The sequence below is a fragment of the Macroventuria anomochaeta genome, assembly GCF_010093625.1.
Source record: "Macroventuria anomochaeta strain CBS 525.71 unplaced genomic scaffold BU25scaffold_14, whole genome shotgun sequence".
NCBI lineage: Eukaryota > Fungi > Ascomycota > Dothideomycetes > Pleosporales > Didymellaceae > Macroventuria > Macroventuria anomochaeta.
Window position 1 is genome coordinate 462,956 of NW_022985375.1, and position 14,783 is coordinate 477,738.

Consider the following 14,783-nt stretch of genomic DNA (forward strand, 5'->3'; position numbering starts at 1 on the left):
AGGTCTGGCCTGACCGTGAAGTTGCGTCGATTGGAACTCCTCTCACCGGAGTGGTGAACAAAAGGCGCTTGCGTCACACCTGTGATACTCGACCTCTGCACTAGGCCGCCCTTGCTATCGTGCACCGGTGAAACCTTATCGTTGCCTCACGTGCAGCTGTTGCAGCATCACATCAACTTCACCACACCTGCAGTACCGTCGACAAACTGTTCCTGCAGCAGCTCAAGGGCATTGTCAAACCAGACTGTTAGTGTCGAGCTCTCACTAACGACCGCAATCTGCTGCCTGCAAGAGGCAAGGCGTTGCAGTGGAACCGCGGAACCTGACGTGCTCGCATCACGTTTAGACGGCCCGAGCTAGGCAGCTACCATTACCGCTCCCCCAGCTACCTCATCTTCTCCTTCCAACCTCCACTTCCACCGACCTGCACCGCCCAGTAGCACCCTCTCTCGACTGCTGCATTCTTCAAGCAGTATCGCGCCGCAGCGAGTTTGCAGCGTCGCTCTGTTGCACCCTTGCCGACAGTCGACTATCGTCAGCCGCCTCACTTGCCCGCCATGGCTGCCACCAACGTCCCCGTTACGCTGGACACGCCCATCATTATTAAGGTCCTCTTCCGCGGCCAGACCAGGAAGCTCAAGCTGCCACTGAAGGATCTCGGAGCGAACGTTCTTCCAGAGAAGGTGCGTGGTACTCTATCCGAGCTGCCGGACGAGCAGGCTGCCGCCTCACTTCGGCCAACAGCTCCAGCTCGCCGAAGCTCTGATGTTGAGGAACACGCGGACTGACAATTCTCTTGTAGCTTCGTGCCGGCCTCCAAATTCACGATGACGAGCAGGTCGTCTTCGAGCGCTACTCCGACTCAGCCGCCGCGTACGTCACCCTCGACTCGAACGCGCCTTCTGTCTACAAGACGCTCTTCCGCGCCGCAAAGGCGAAGCTCAAGCTCCGTCTGAGGGCCACAGTTCCGGGCGGGTCTTTTGAGCTCCCTACGCCTGCTCCTCCCGCGCTCCCTCGTGCAGCTATTCCAGACGCCTCCGTCTTCCGCCTGAGCTCCGAGACCCTGACTCCTCAGGTCGCTGCTCCCACCTCTCCAGTCATTGCCCGCTCTCCGGAGGCTCCCAAGTTCGAGGCGGTCAGCCCGGTCTCGCCTTTGAAGCCTGCAGACGATGGAGAGGCTCCTGTGTCGAGGCCGTTCACAACCCGCCAGGGTAAGTGCTGCGTCATATGTTCATAGGCGAACGAAAGACAATGGTATACTGACTCGTTCAACAGCCTTCTTCGACAAGCTTTCCAAAGCTCCACACAACGTCCCGCTTACATTCCGTCCCAAGCCATCAGCAGCATGCACTGCCTGGGTTGTGTACTGTAACAACTGCAACCACCCCATGGATGATGAGCACTTCCACTGCAGCGTCTGCGACAATGGCGATTACGATCTCTGCCCTGCCTGTGTAGACTCTGGCATGCACTGCCCCGGAGACGGCCACTGGATGGTGAAGCGTTTCGTGAAGAACGGCAACGTCGTGAACAGCACCACCCAGCGTATTCCACCCAAGGTCAAGGCCACAGAGCCAAAGGATATCCCCGGCGCCTTCACCGACGAGAAGCAGTCTGTTACATATGAAGAGGAGGCGACACGCACCTGCAACAGCTGCGTCAAGGGTAAGCCAAGCATGTCCTGCATTTGCTGTTTGATTCTGACTTGGCCAGTTCTCTCCGAGAAGGAGTTCGTTACATGCACTGTCTGCGAAGACTACGACCTGTGCCTGGATTGCCACACAGTCAACAAGCACGGCCACCACCCCGGTCACGCTTTCAAGGGGGCTACCTCAGAGACCTCATTGTCTGCTTTGGGCAATGCTCTCTGCAACCCGGGCCGCAACGCACGCCACAACGCAGTTTGCGATGGATGTGACAAGTTCATCTACGGTGTGCGCCACAAGTGCCTGAACTGCCCAGACTGGGATTACTGCTCTCAGTGCTTGCAGAGTGCTAAGATCATCCACCCCCGTCACCGCTTTGTGCCAATCTACGAGCCCCTCACTGAGCCTCTTTCGAGCGGTTGCCGTCACTACGGCATCTACTGCGACGGTCCTCTGTGCAAGGACAAGGAGAACCTTTCGTACATTGAGGGTACACGCTACAAGTGCGCGGTGTGTCACGACACCGATTTCTGCCAGAATTGCGAAGCGCACCCGAGCAACAAGCACAACCACACGCACCCTCTCATCAAGTTCAAGACTCCCGTCCGCAACGTCAGCGTCACTACCATGGACGAGAAGGTCAACAACTCGATCACCGCTCTTGGGGATCGCCGACCTGCGTCCAGGCGCTCGACTGCCACCGAGACTGCCCCTGTGGCTCCTTCGACAAATGCTGCCACCCAAGTCCAGACAATTGTTGACCTGAGGCCATCAGTTGAGCCGGTCAAGAAGGAGAAGATTGCCATTCAGGACCTCTTGTCCGAGCCTCCTCAGGTATGCGTCCCTTGTATTCAAGACAAGCACTATGCTAACCTCATGCAGGAGAAGCCTGTTGTTGCGAAGACCGAGCAGAATCGCGAAGTCTATGATGCACACTTTATTCGCGACACCATCATCGATGGCTCCAAGATCTGCGCTGGTCAGCAATTTGTGCAAGTCTGGACACTCCGCAACCCTGGCCCCAACGCATGGCCTGCGGGCTGCAGCGTCCGATACGTTGGTGGTGACAACATGCTGAACATCGACACCACCCGCCCATTGAGCCAAGCCGAGCTTGCCGATGCCAGCGAGAGTAACGTCATTTGCGCTCCGGTACCGGCTGGTGAGGAGGCATCTTTCCGTGTTGTCATGAAGGCTCCCCAGCGCGAAGGTACTGCCATCTCTTACTGGCGTCTCAAGACCGCTGATGGCATTCCTTTCGGTCACCGACTGTGGTCCGACATTCAGACTGTCGCCGCTCCGGCACCAGTTCCTGTCCATGTCTCTGAGGTCGCCGAGTCTTCTTCATCGTCACATATGTACGAGACCCTTCTCCAGGCCAGGCTAGAGAATATGAAGGCTATTCGTCAGTCGCAGGCACAGCAGCTCGAGCAACAGAAGATGGAGCGCATCCAGCAGGTTCGCAAGGCTGCAGTCGAGCGCCTGCTTGAGAACCGTCGCAAGGAGCACGCAGCTGCTCTGGCTAGCATCAGACCAGCTCCCGTACCAAAGGTCGCGGAGACTGCCAAGGAGCTTACCGCCGAGCTTCCAGTCGAAGAGAAGCAACCAGAGCGTCAGCCTGCAGTCCAATCCTCGGGTATGATCTTCCCTCAGTTGGACAAGGAGTCGCCCGAGTCTAGCACATACGAGACTTCTACCGTCCAGCCGCAGTCTCCCGTGTCCGAGAAGAGCACCATCGCTCGCACCGTCACCGTCGCCTCCGATGAGGAGTTCTTTGAGGATGCCGAGAGCGTTGCTCTTCACTCTGATGATGAAGGGTTCATGACGGATGAGGAGTATGACATTCTTGACGCCAGCGACGAGGAGACACAGTAGGTGTCAGTCGGAAAGTCATGCAACATCTCAGCACGCCTATCGGTATTTACTTGTTACGGATCTTTCGGGTTCTCTTGGCGTTCAAATTGGGTATTAGCGATGACGCTCCTTTGCTGAAGGCGCTGGTGCAATCTTCACCACACCCTGACGAGATGGCGACAACAGGGTGCTGCAGGGCGCTCTGGATGGATATGGTGTGCTCTTGGCCGATCTCGAAACAAGCTTTCCTTCCCTTTCTCTCCTATAGGTGTCTGAATGCAACGTGATTTCCTTGGATCCGTGTTGATTACCAACGCGAAAATTGCGTGTGAGATGAACATTGAAGTGTCTGACTTCGCACCGCATGTCTTACTTGGGCAGTCGCCACGCTTGTGTCCGCGCAGACAGAACACTGACGACCTTGTCCTTGTGACAGAATACTTTGCGATCTGTCTTTACTTTGTTAATTCACACGTGCTGATCACAGTGTAGCGGGGGTTTCCATCAATACCATGACGTACCCGGTCGTTATCTGGTCATCTTTAATCGCATTGAGGCCGCTCACCAAACCCCCCTCAACTGTCGGACCCACAGCGTCGTACGATGCGACTGAAGATCTCAAAAGCGGCCATGAGATGCATGTGATTGGACCCTTCGCGATCTCAAGCAAGTACGCTTAGCATGCAGACACAAAAGCTGACGTGTATCCTTTCCAGCCTTGCGCCACCTGACCTCTACTGGAGACACTGACAGCTAAGCTCCCACGTTTATCATCGAGCCTCGCGACATTCTCTATCTTAACATCACTTGAACTAGCCAACTCACCAGTTGCAGGGAGCGACTACACATAAGTAAAGGACCGGACGAGCCGCGGACAACAGGCACCACAAGTAATTCGTCCCTAGCGATCGCGCGATTGATACCCACTCTACCTCAAAGCTTACTCATCAGCCTCACTCTCTCACGCAGTCTCTGTCTGGATGCCGAGTTTTGCGCATGCTGCCCATCTTAGACGATGGCACAACCGGGGACCTCAAAGAAGCGCCTGCGTGAGGACGACTCTCCTACACTAAATCAGGCTCAGATCCAGAACGCAATCATATCCGACGGCAGCAGCCTACAAGACTCGCAGTTCGATAGCTTTCTTTCGGATCGAAAGGCTTCGCTCTCGAGGAAACGATACCCCCGTGATCCAGCCCGCCGTTACTGCAATGCATGTCACAGGATACTAATCAAGTCGTTAACTTCGGCTACCAACCCTCGCCTCCAGCCCGTCTCAAACTTTACTACTTGCGATTCTCGGGTCGATGTTCAAGAGAGCTTGACTGAAGAAAGACTGAGATCGTCATCGATCTCTTGCGAGCTGTGCGCCATTCTACTGTCTATCCTTCAAGGCCCCGATGGCCTGTTAATCACCCAAACAAAGCTTTATCAAGATCCGCAGTTCGATCCGTTCGGCAACTCGTATGGCAGTAGTTACGATGAGAACGGGGTCTCTGACGATGAATGCTATGGGACGAGTAGTATCGTGAAGAAGCCGAAGGTGGAAATAACGCTTCGAGCTGGTATCGATGGATCACCTGTGCCGCGTCATCCTACACATCTTCTTGTTGAACTGACTATTAGCTTCCGAACACAGAAGAGAAGCAGCCTTCGGACACGCGTGCGGGCCCTGAAAGGGACTGTGGATTACTCGAGAGTTTCCTTGTTCAAATCCATGACGATATTCAATACTCGAGGTGCGTAGCTGGGAAAAACTCAGCAAATTTCCGCTGATACAAGTCAGACTCACCGCTACCCGAAACACTACTCGATAGCTTCTCAATAATGGAACCGCTGCTGTTCAACTCCAAGTCGGTACCCGGTATTCTAGGTGCGTAATTTGGGAAAGTCCAGCACGTTTCGGCTGACACAAGTTAGACCTATCCCCACCTATGGCATTAAACGACAGTCTTTTGTCACCAGATCCTAGGCTGGGGCCAGCCGAAAAGGTTCTCTTGATACATTCTTGGTTACAACAAGAACCGGAGGCCTCCATCACGACCACTTCCATCTTTCCCAAACGGCTCTTGAGGCTGAGCTCGGACGAGGTCGCTGTAGTCGATTACGAGGTCATTGCAAGTTGCAGTTCAGCTGGACAAGTCATTCCTTATGTGGCACTGAGCCACCGTTGGGGGTCATTGCAACATGTAACCACCTCGAAATCGAATCTACATCAGTTCAAGAGCGGTGTTGATATAGCTAAGCTGCCAAAAACGTTTCAGGATGCTCTCAATCTAGCAAGGATCCTTGGATTTGGTTATGTGTGGATCGATGCGTTGTGCATTATTCAAGACAGCGCAGAGGATTGGGCGACAGAGTCTCAGAACATGGGCGCCATCTTCATGAACGCCCAGGTCACATTCGCCACTCACTGCGCGGAAGATGACTCGACGGGTTTCCTTGCTGCGTCACTAGACAAGCGGCTTGCAATCCGAATACCAATTGGTCGCTCTCTCACAGGGATTTGCGCCCCTTTCGACTCCGAGCGGGATGTCACCCACAGTGCACTATCTCAGAGAGCCTGGGTACTGCAAGAGCGAGTTCTCTCGTCTAGAACTGTCCACTTCACGGTCGGCCATGTATACCTGGAGTCGAAGGATGGTATGACGTGCGAGGATGGATCCATTGTGCAGTTCCAAGCTTGGAATGTCGAGCAACAGCAAACACCGCGTTACAACCCGTCGGCTTTGTCCGATCTTCGCAGTCTTCTCAGGTCCGCATCAACGTCCAATCAAACGACTTCTACGCGGCCGACGCCACTAGAGTGGCTTGATCTTGTTGAGATATATTCCCATTGCAATCTTACCAGAGCAAGCGACAAGCTCATCGCTATTTCCGGATTGGTCCACAAGATCCAAGCCGGGACAACGCAAGCCTGGCGTGCTGGCATCTGGGCAGACAGACTGTGCGAAGGACTTTTGTGGCTTCCCACTGACCAAAAGCCAGTGGGCCCATTCGAAGATCGGGCGCCGTCGTGGTCTTGGGCATTGTGGGATAGGCCGATTCAACATCCCTCTGCGATTCGACTGCCGGCTTTCGAGCCGAGATGTCGGCTCATCGCGTTACCTAAGGACCTCACGCCCATCTCTTGCAGTGGACCATGCCATCTAGTGGTGTGCGTTCGGCTAATTGACTTATCTGCACTTACCATCGACGAGAAAGTACGTGTGGGACCCGGTCCGCCAAGGAGAGGCGACCTGAATGACAGATCCCGTGGAAATTTGCCACAGGTATTGCTGAAACAGTATGTCGGTGTCAATCCGGTCCGCAAAGGATGGGGCGGCCACGTGATGGGATGGATTGCTTTCGACGACCAGCGTGATATCGACTTGCACACTCCTTGCACGTACCACAGCCCTCCGGAAGCTCAAGTGTCTTTGGAGTGGAAGATCGCAGATACAACACTTCCATCGATTCGAGAGTTCGACGAGATGTTCAGTTCAAGCCGTCGCGAGTCCACTCCTACTCCGCTCTATGAGATCTGCCACACCGGCGAATCCAGAACCAGCCTGTATTTCCTCATCGTGGGCACGCTGCTCAACGATGGGGAGAAGCCTATGTGCTTAGGACTATTTTTGACATCCAGTAAGAGGAATATAGGTAGTCTTAGGCGCGTCGGTGTAGGGCAGATGTCATGGGCAGCTCTCTCGAAGCTGATCGAAGACGAAGTAGCAGGAGTTGATCCCAGAAGCTCTTTTCAAGATAGGGAAAGAATGCCGGATCCCTTGACAATGGATGAGATGTTCTCCGAAGATGCTCTGACTTATGTCACCCTGGAGTAAGGCGTCGACAGCATAACCGTCCCGGGCCTACGTATTTTGAATGTAGGAAGGACTGTATTACTGTGTGAGTTGAGAGCGATCCTTCGGGAGCATGGAGATGACACCAAGCTGCGAAGAGCATTTACCCCCCGCACGGACACCCAATGATGTCACTCCAATTTTCGATGCAATTGTTCTGAGGAAGCACCATCCAGTACAAGCCTTTCAACGACGGCGCCGGCTGTTGGGTCTTCCACGTAACAAACAACAACCATGTCAACTTCATCTAGCAAGGTGTTGAACATTCTTATCACGGGCGGAGCTCGTGGCATCGGTCGCGGCCTCTTCCGCCAATTCTTGTCGAAAGGTCATCGAGTAATTATCCTTGACTCGAACACAGAAGAGCTGGAACATGTCAAATCGCAAGCCGGCAAGTGGTCAAGTGTGCAAGGGAACTGGCATGCACTGCAATGCGACTTAAGCAAGCGTGAGCAGATCAAAGATGCAGTTCGAACAGTCAAGGAGACCTTCGGTGGAAAACTGGACGTTCTGATCAACAACGCTTTTCCGACGACATTACAGATCGCGGAGGACAGGACCATGGAAGGCGAAGGCGACGATATTGAGGCTGAATGGGACCTCAAGATCGCCATCGGTCTGACAGCTCCGTTTATTCTCAGCCGACTTTGCGTACCATTGCTCGTTGCTGGCAGTTCGACATCAGGCTCTCCAGGCACCATCATCAACGTCTCTTCGACGAGAGCATATCAAGCCGAGTCGGACCACGAATCCTACTCTACAGCCAAGGCAGGCATCCTTGGCCTCACACAGTCGATGTCCATATCCCTTGGACACCGTCACAAGATTCGAGTGAACGCGATCATCCCAGGCTGGATCCATGTCGAGAACGAGAGCAAAGCTGCTGACGACAAGGGCACTGCTTGGGAAAAAGGACTGAGCAAGGACGATATCGAATGGCATCCGGCGGGCCGGGTCGGCAAGAGTGATGATATTGTGCGCGCCGCGGAGTACCTCATTGAAAGTGGGTTTGTCACGGGCCAGGAGGTTGTAGTCGATGGCGGAGTGGGGAGGAAGATGGTGTACCCAGAATAAGTCTCAGCACTGCAATCGATAGCTCTTTCATGAGGCTGAGCGGGGAGGCGGAAGAACCGGAGAGTAGACAATCTCATCTTCAATCTGTCGACCAACTCGCCATCAACGCAACTTTGAAATCTTTCCAAGATGTCAACAATTGGAAGTCATGTCGGCAGGCATTGTAGAAGGATACGTAAACCTGAGGCTTCGAAGTGGATGCTTTGGTGTTGATGAAACGTGCAGTCGTCAGCCAAGACATGCAACCGTGCGAAGCTGTCCAGAGCTGCCTTTCTTAAACTCACCACATCCCTCAGGCTCGAACCTCGCCCTTCTGCGCCATCTCGCCTTGCAAAACGTGGTGCTCATTTCCTCGACTCTGCGCAATCTCGTCGACCGCTTTATACCATGCGGCGATCATGCAAATGCCGTTTTAAGCCGCCCCACTTCGACGTTTCATCCATACCCGCGCGCGCCTTGTCGCCTAGACTCTCATCTCGACAGCCCCGACTGTGTTCCCACACTTCGACAGAGCAAACGAAACTTTGCTGTTTGCTACACATCGATTGTCATTCGAGTGCGATTGCAGTTATGACCAATACCGCACAAATCGGCCGAAAGGGTTGAAATCCCTTTCTGAACAATGTGCATCATGATGAGACCTTCATCTGTCACTAAGATTACGTCCGGTACCCGGCATGGTCGAGCCCAGAAGGAAGCCGAGATTTCTGGGTGCGCCACACTAGCCTTTGAGCGAGAGGCTGTACGGCCCTTCCAATTCATCCTTCAAGCGAGGAAAGACAGCCTTGCCTAGCATTATAGCTGTAGCTTGCGCATCAACTGACAGCGGTAACGCAGTTTCGTTCAACATTCGCTCACAACATATCGAGGTATATTCACGAGCATCATCTTCACACCAAGCCAGGATGAAGATAGTAGGCCCAATATCCCAAGAGGGCATTGACTGAAACCCCTGCATTTAGAAGGATTCACCGCACGGGTTGACAGCGGGCGCTACCTAGACCAACATCGGCCTACTGCCAGGCACAGCAAATGCTCCACCAATCACACATCCCCTCTTAAACTTGTAAGATCTGGTACCTGAGCAGAAAATGGTAAAGCTTCCTCCGGGTCATCAATGCGCATGTGGTTCGAGAAACATCACGTCTTTAGCGCTGTCCTTAAGATGCGACCGGCACAGAACGAAACAATTGCTTGGGTTGGAGCTAACCGTATACCGGCTTTGACGGCAGTAGCGCTCCTTCGACGGCCGTGATATAAGACGTACGGTACTTCAACTTCTTGAATGGTAACGCAGCTGCGCTGACTCTCTTTACTTTGCCTTGCAAACTCCGTTCTTCGTTCATTCTTTTTCAAGTCACTCATTTTTGAAACCCACATTCATTTACCCATCATGAAGACCGTCGCTGTTCTCGCAGGTATCACTGCGCTGGCAAACGCCCACGCCACTTGGCAACAACTCTGGAAGAACGGAGAGGATCTGGAGAGCACATGTGCTCGTCTGCCTCCTTCCAACAGCCCCATCGAGGACTACACATCTACAGCTCTGCAGTGCAATGTCAGCCCTGCTGCCGCCTCTGGCAAGTGTGGCTTTGAGGCTGGTGACACAGTAACGTATGTCAGACGAGCATGTGATAAAGATCGAGTGGCTAACAAGGTCTTAGAATCGAGATGCACCAGCACAACACCCGTCTCTGCACTGAGGAGGGTATCGGTGGCGCTCACTGGGGTCCCGTCTTGGCCTACATGTCTAAGGTTGAGGACGCCGCTACCGCTGATGGCTCATCCGAGTTCTTCAAAGTCTACGAGAACACATGGAAGAAGGCAGAGGGCTCTACTCAGGGTGACAATGACTACTGGGGCACCAAGGACCTCAACTACAACTGCGGAAAGCTCGATTTCACCATCCCTGAGGACATCGCCCCTGGTGACTACCTCCTCCGCGCTGAGGCTATCGCTCTTCACGCTGCGTCCGCCTCCGGAGGTGCTCAGCACTACGTTACTTGCTACCAGCTTACCGTTACTGGCTCTGGCACAGCTACCCCTGCGGGTGTCAAGTTTCCTGAGGCATATTCCAAGACTGGCACTGGTCTTGGTTTCTCTATCCACGCCCCTCTGAGCGAGTACCCTGCTCCTGGCCCTGCCCTTTACGCTCGCGGTACCAAGGTTGACCCTCAGCTCCTGACCTTCGGTGAGATCTCTGGTGTTCCTACGGCTACCGGCGGTGCCTCTGCTAGCGCTACCGTTGCTCCCTCATCCAAGGCTACCGTTGCCTCCTCCGCCGCCGCCGAGACTCCCGTTGCCTCTTCCGCTGCTGCCTCCAAGCCTGCCGCCACTTCTGCTGCCGCCACATCTGCTGCCGCTACTTCTGCTGCTGCCACTTCTGTTGCCGCCACTTCTGCTGCCGCTTCGTCTGCTGCTGAAGCCAAGCCAACTGAGGCTACCACTTCCGCCGCTGCCTCTTCGGTCGTTGCTTCCACCCCTGCTGCCTCATCTACCGCTGCTCCCGAAACTGGTGACAAGAAGTACAATGTAGACTCTTTCGCTACTTACCTCGAGGCTCAGCCCGGAAGCGACGCCGAGTTCACCATCGAGGAGTTCATTGCGTGGTTGGAGAAGGTTGAGAGCGGCTCAAACACTGCTGAGCCCTCTGCCTCTGCTTCTGAAGTTGCTGCTGAGCCCACCGCTGCTGAGTCTTCCGCTGCCGTCAAGCCTACTGCCACTGCCGTCGCCTCCCAGGCACCTGCCCAGTCCTCCGCTGCCGTTGCCTCCTCCAAGGCTCCTACTGCCCCGGCTAAGACTACTCTTGCTACCGTCACTAAGCCCCAGCCTACCTCCGGCTCTGGTTCTGATGCTGAAGTCAAGGAGTACGGCCGTTGCGGTGGTCAAGGCTACACTGGCAGCACAACCTGCGCATCGGGTCTTACCTGCAAGGTCCAGAACACCTACTACTCTCAGTGTATCAAGTCTGAGGGCGGCAACGCCGCTCAGCCCAGCGCTACCAAGCCCGCTGCTTCCACCACCAAGGCTGCTACTGCCTACCCCACCGCGGCTGTTTCCTCCAAGGCACCTGCTGCCTCTTCAGCCGCACCTGTCATCTCCAAGGACGCTGTTTCCAGCGCTACTCCTTCCGCGTCGGCTACACCTGCTGCTGACAAGCTCTGGACTATTGAGGAGCTCATTGCTTTCCTTGAGGAGGCTGCCGAGTAAGCTCGTTGCTACGATCTAGACAGTTTCTCTCCGGTTACGCTTCCCATATGAGCAGCAAAAGGCATCTGTAAATATGCATCTCCCAGTGGGAGTCTTTCGATTCTATCTAGCGATTTTTCTGAACGTTATTCTTCAATCAAGAGAGCCAAAGCGGCTTGTCATGCCATAATAGACTCCATCCTCTCCGTGATGCATGTGATACCACATTTTCTTCCATATCACTGTTCAGTCCTTGGTGTCTCCCGATCTACTTCTCGTTGGAGTCATCGGTTCACTCCTGCTTTCTCTTTCCTGTATCTGCATGCTCGGTATTGTGAAGATCATCCGACCTTTGTCATATTTCCAACAAGCTGTACGGTGAGTTTATTGTGTGGTTAGGACCGCACATCTGAAGTTGCAGAGAGCCGGGTCTAAATATCACAGTCCTCTGATATTTGGGAGGGATTTGGAGCAGATTTGCGCTGCTTATATCGAATCACTGTCTATGATTGGCTAAAAACCTCCTAGCCTGTAGAAGTCGAGAAGTGGCTATCGTTGTGTCCGCCTTGAGAGCGTGTATACCTTTAGCGAGACATGCGGCTCAAACAACCTTTGTACGCGCCCTTCAACTGCTCCACACTCCTTCTGTGAGGTAACTTGCGAGCAAGCCCTTAGATACCTCTTCCTGCAGCCTTTGGTATACATCCTCCCCGGGGGGCAGGTAGAAGCAGTGAGCTTCTCTCCACTCCGCTCTACTACCTTAGACCCTACCTTGATAGATTACAGCTACAAGCCTGCTACCGTCAACTGCACAGATAAGATGCGTATATTCTTATGTAGCTACAGAAGAAGGTAGACAGTGGGGTAGACAACATGTTACAAAGTACCTTGAGAACGCGGAGATGGTTGTGCTTTCCATCCAGGGCGGCTTGTTGCCGGGCTAGATGAAGCCTGATGGCAGCCAGAAGAATGTGCAGCGCAGTACCGATGAATACCTGAAGTAGCTCGATAAAAAGAGATGAAGGAAGGGTTTCAACGATTAGTGAATGCGCAGCTCGTTGATGAACTGCTGAAGGAAGTCCGTTGGCTCGGTCAGCTGCCGTGGGTGGTGAGAAGCAATGTGGGGGACAACGTCGCTGCTGTTGGCAAAGACTTGGGCGCATACTCAATAAAAACCCTTTGCAGCTAGAAGCACATTCTTCTTAGCTGGAGTCATTGCCGTCAACGTCATCGCCCTGCCGGTATCAGTGTGTGTGTGGCTGCAAGCTGTTTGAATGCGCGTGTAGCAGAGTCCGCTAGCTTCTTGAGAATCTTTATCAAGGTGGCTGCGCCAGTTTCTGTGGCCCATGCAAGGGCTCTGTCGTACAGAACCCAATGTCCACTACACCCTGTTTTCGAGACACCACCGTACATTTCAACGATTTGAGCGAGTTTCGACTTAGAGTTTTGGCCGTCGTGTTCTTCGCCGGTTTCTATCCATGCTAGTGCATCAGCCTTGACCAAATCGTCGGTGTGGTAGTATATGAGACGGATGCTCTCGCTGATCCTGTTGTTTGTGAAACTCTCTTGAGAACCTGGGGTGCCAACGCCATTACCAAGTGGATGCGGTTTAGCACTTGATGGGTGTGAGATCCCTGCGTTGACGTGTGCTGGTCTGGACTGGCAGTATCGTGCGGGTTGCAACCCTGCTGTGGCTTGAACTCGTAGTGGTGGGTTTGGTGAAGCCGTTTAAGTAGCCAGCTTATTTGTAGGAAGCAGGGGCTGTGTTGACGTGCATGAAATCCAGGGTACCTGGAAACTGATTGCCGTAGCCATATAAGCCGCCTACATTGCTGTTATGAATTATGTTGATACAAGTTGTGTTCTCGTTAGAAATCTAGAAGCTGCCACCCAACAATTGTCGAACGTGGTCGTGTTGTCGATCATAGGCCACTCGGCGAGCTGCTGTGGCTGGGATTCTGTTGATGTATAGGTAGTTTCAGCTTCGTTGAAGGCCGGCATCTTGTTGCCAAACTGATAAAGTCCATTCGATAGGTTGAGAAACAACGGAGTCGTCTGAGGTTGAGGGATATGAGCTCTTGTTACTTCCTTGGTCAAATGGCACATCAATCCTCATGCTCCTTTGTAGCCGATATAGTCTCCTAGGAACTATATGAGCAGACCAATCAGCCTTGAGGCGCAACATCGTACGAGGGTCAGCCAATCCTATCTGCATGCCGACATTTCGAAATGCCTCGTCGTGGTTACGGTTAGCAAATGCTACATCGGCCCTCATGCTTTTGTGCGCCCGGCATGGTGTTCCAAAAATGGCGGCCTTAATTCACCAGCCTTTCCCAGGGCAGCAAGAGATCGTTTGGGCCGCCCCCCTGGTTGCCAAAAGCTTGACCCGACTGCGATCTGCACGACACCGGTCGACCACCTATCAGGAGCGGGGGATTCGCTATCCCAGTCGCTATGCTGATTCGTTGAGTGGGTGGAGGGGGAGGCCGAGTGTGTGAAACTCCGGGTACGCTGGCGCAGCTGAAGCTGACTGCGATTTTGTACCTCTTCAACGAAGCCTCACAACTGTCTTACAATGTCAGAATTCTAGACCATCTTCTTAGAAGTCATGAAGTGTTACGTGATGCACGAAACGCTCAACACCGTGGGACATTGTTTGATGACGCAATGCAACCTTGCCAAAGCCCACGGCCAACGACAAACTCCACCACAATTCACAAAAACCATCACTTTGCCATCTCAAGAACCGCTCACTTGCACCACATTTTCGGTTCCCCACGTTTACCGGAAAATCAGCTGGCACCAGGCCTTCGGAAAAGCCATGGATGTGGGTCTGCCTTACTTACTAGCGGCTCGCTCGTTGCTCGTTCATTGCTCTTTCGGCAACCTCAGCTCTCGCCACGAGAGATCGACATACCCTATTCAGCCCAGCAGTCAGCACCACAACAAGATGCATGTCGTGGCGCACCTGCACGTAAGCTTTGCGAAGCTTTGAACACATCAACCCTGCGTCAGCCTTGCCCGAGTTTTGCTGGAAGCCGTGCAAGGCGCCGGGCGAGACGGTGTATGTCCGCCAATGCTAGCAAATGCTGGATGGCGGCAGCCAATGCAGAGGTTCCTTGGGACGGCAGTTAGTTGTCAGCTTGAAGGCAGTTGGTTGCTAGTCGAGAGGCGATTG

At 53.7% G+C, this 14,783-nt stretch overlaps 6 protein-coding genes across 6 annotated transcripts; all 6 read left to right on the plus strand.

The window, feature by feature from the left end:
• Positions 1-178: 178 nt before the first annotated feature.
• Positions 179-3,726, plus strand: BU25DRAFT_410315 (uncharacterized protein). Its single transcript, XM_033706252.1, has 5 exons — positions 179-683; positions 803-1,211; positions 1,276-1,665; positions 1,714-2,480; positions 2,529-3,726. Exons 1-5 carry the CDS (start codon positions 558-560, stop codon positions 3,519-3,521), a joined length of 2,685 nt encoding a protein of 894 aa, XP_033562400.1. The 5' UTR covers positions 179-557; the 3' UTR covers positions 3,522-3,726.
• Positions 3,727-5,869: 2,143 nt separating this feature from the next.
• BU25DRAFT_313157 (uncharacterized protein) lies at positions 5,870-6,802 on the plus strand (the record flags this gene model as incomplete). The annotated part of the gene is made up of 1 exon (XM_033702164.1): positions 5,870-6,802. A coding segment is annotated over one exon (933 nt), but the record flags the coding sequence as incomplete, so codon positions are not given.
• A 648-nt stretch (positions 6,803-7,450) lies between these two features.
• BU25DRAFT_41960 (short-chain dehydrogenase/reductase-like protein SDR) lies at positions 7,451-8,456 on the plus strand. The gene has a single exon (XM_033707946.1). It carries the CDS (start codon positions 7,577-7,579, stop codon positions 8,414-8,416), a length of 840 nt encoding a protein of 279 aa, XP_033562402.1. The 5' UTR covers positions 7,451-7,576; the 3' UTR covers positions 8,417-8,456.
• Positions 8,457-8,706: 250 nt separating this feature from the next.
• BU25DRAFT_42044 (uncharacterized protein) lies at positions 8,707-9,080 on the plus strand. The gene has a single exon (XM_033708015.1). It carries the CDS (start codon positions 8,804-8,806, stop codon positions 9,020-9,022), a length of 219 nt encoding a protein of 72 aa, XP_033562403.1. The 5' UTR covers positions 8,707-8,803; the 3' UTR covers positions 9,023-9,080.
• A 512-nt stretch (positions 9,081-9,592) lies between these two features.
• BU25DRAFT_42046 (carbohydrate-binding module family 1 protein) lies at positions 9,593-11,721 on the plus strand. The gene is made up of 2 exons (XM_033708018.1): positions 9,593-10,030; positions 10,081-11,721. Exons 1-2 carry the CDS (start codon positions 9,810-9,812, stop codon positions 11,624-11,626), a joined length of 1,767 nt encoding a protein of 588 aa, XP_033562404.1. The 5' UTR covers positions 9,593-9,809; the 3' UTR covers positions 11,627-11,721.
• A 2,190-nt stretch (positions 11,722-13,911) lies between these two features.
• Positions 13,912-14,740, plus strand: BU25DRAFT_421200 (uncharacterized protein; the record flags this gene model as incomplete). Its single annotated transcript, XM_033708071.1, has 2 exons — positions 13,912-14,095; positions 14,196-14,740. The coding sequence occupies 2 exons, from the start codon at positions 13,912-13,914 to the stop codon at positions 14,738-14,740; spliced, it is 729 nt and encodes a 242-aa protein (XP_033562405.1).
• Between the last annotated feature and the right edge of the window lie 43 nt (positions 14,741-14,783).

Excerpts from the sequence above, each read along its gene's own strand:
- BU25DRAFT_41960 (XM_033707946.1), top strand. The coding sequence starts at position 7,577 with ATGTCAACTTCATCTAGCAAGGTGTTGAACATTCTTATCACGGGCGGA.
- BU25DRAFT_42044 (XM_033708015.1), top strand. The coding sequence starts at position 8,804 with ATGCGGCGATCATGCAAATGCCGTTTTAAGCCGCCCCACTTCGACGTT.
- BU25DRAFT_410315 (XM_033706252.1), top strand. The coding sequence starts at position 558 with ATGGCTGCCACCAACGTCCCCGTTACGCTGGACACGCCCATCATTATT. Across the intron at positions 1,666-1,713 it reads CTGCAACAGCTGCGTCAAGG|TTCTCTCCGAGAAGGAGTTC; the intron begins GTAAGCCAAGCA and ends TGACTTGGCCAG. Across the intron at positions 2,481-2,528 it reads TCTTGTCCGAGCCTCCTCAG|GAGAAGCCTGTTGTTGCGAA; the intron begins GTATGCGTCCCT and ends AACCTCATGCAG.
- BU25DRAFT_42046 (XM_033708018.1), top strand. The coding sequence starts at position 9,810 with ATGAAGACCGTCGCTGTTCTCGCAGGTATCACTGCGCTGGCAAACGCC. Across the intron at positions 10,031-10,080 it reads GAGGCTGGTGACACAGTAAC|AATCGAGATGCACCAGCACA; the intron begins GTATGTCAGACG and ends ACAAGGTCTTAG.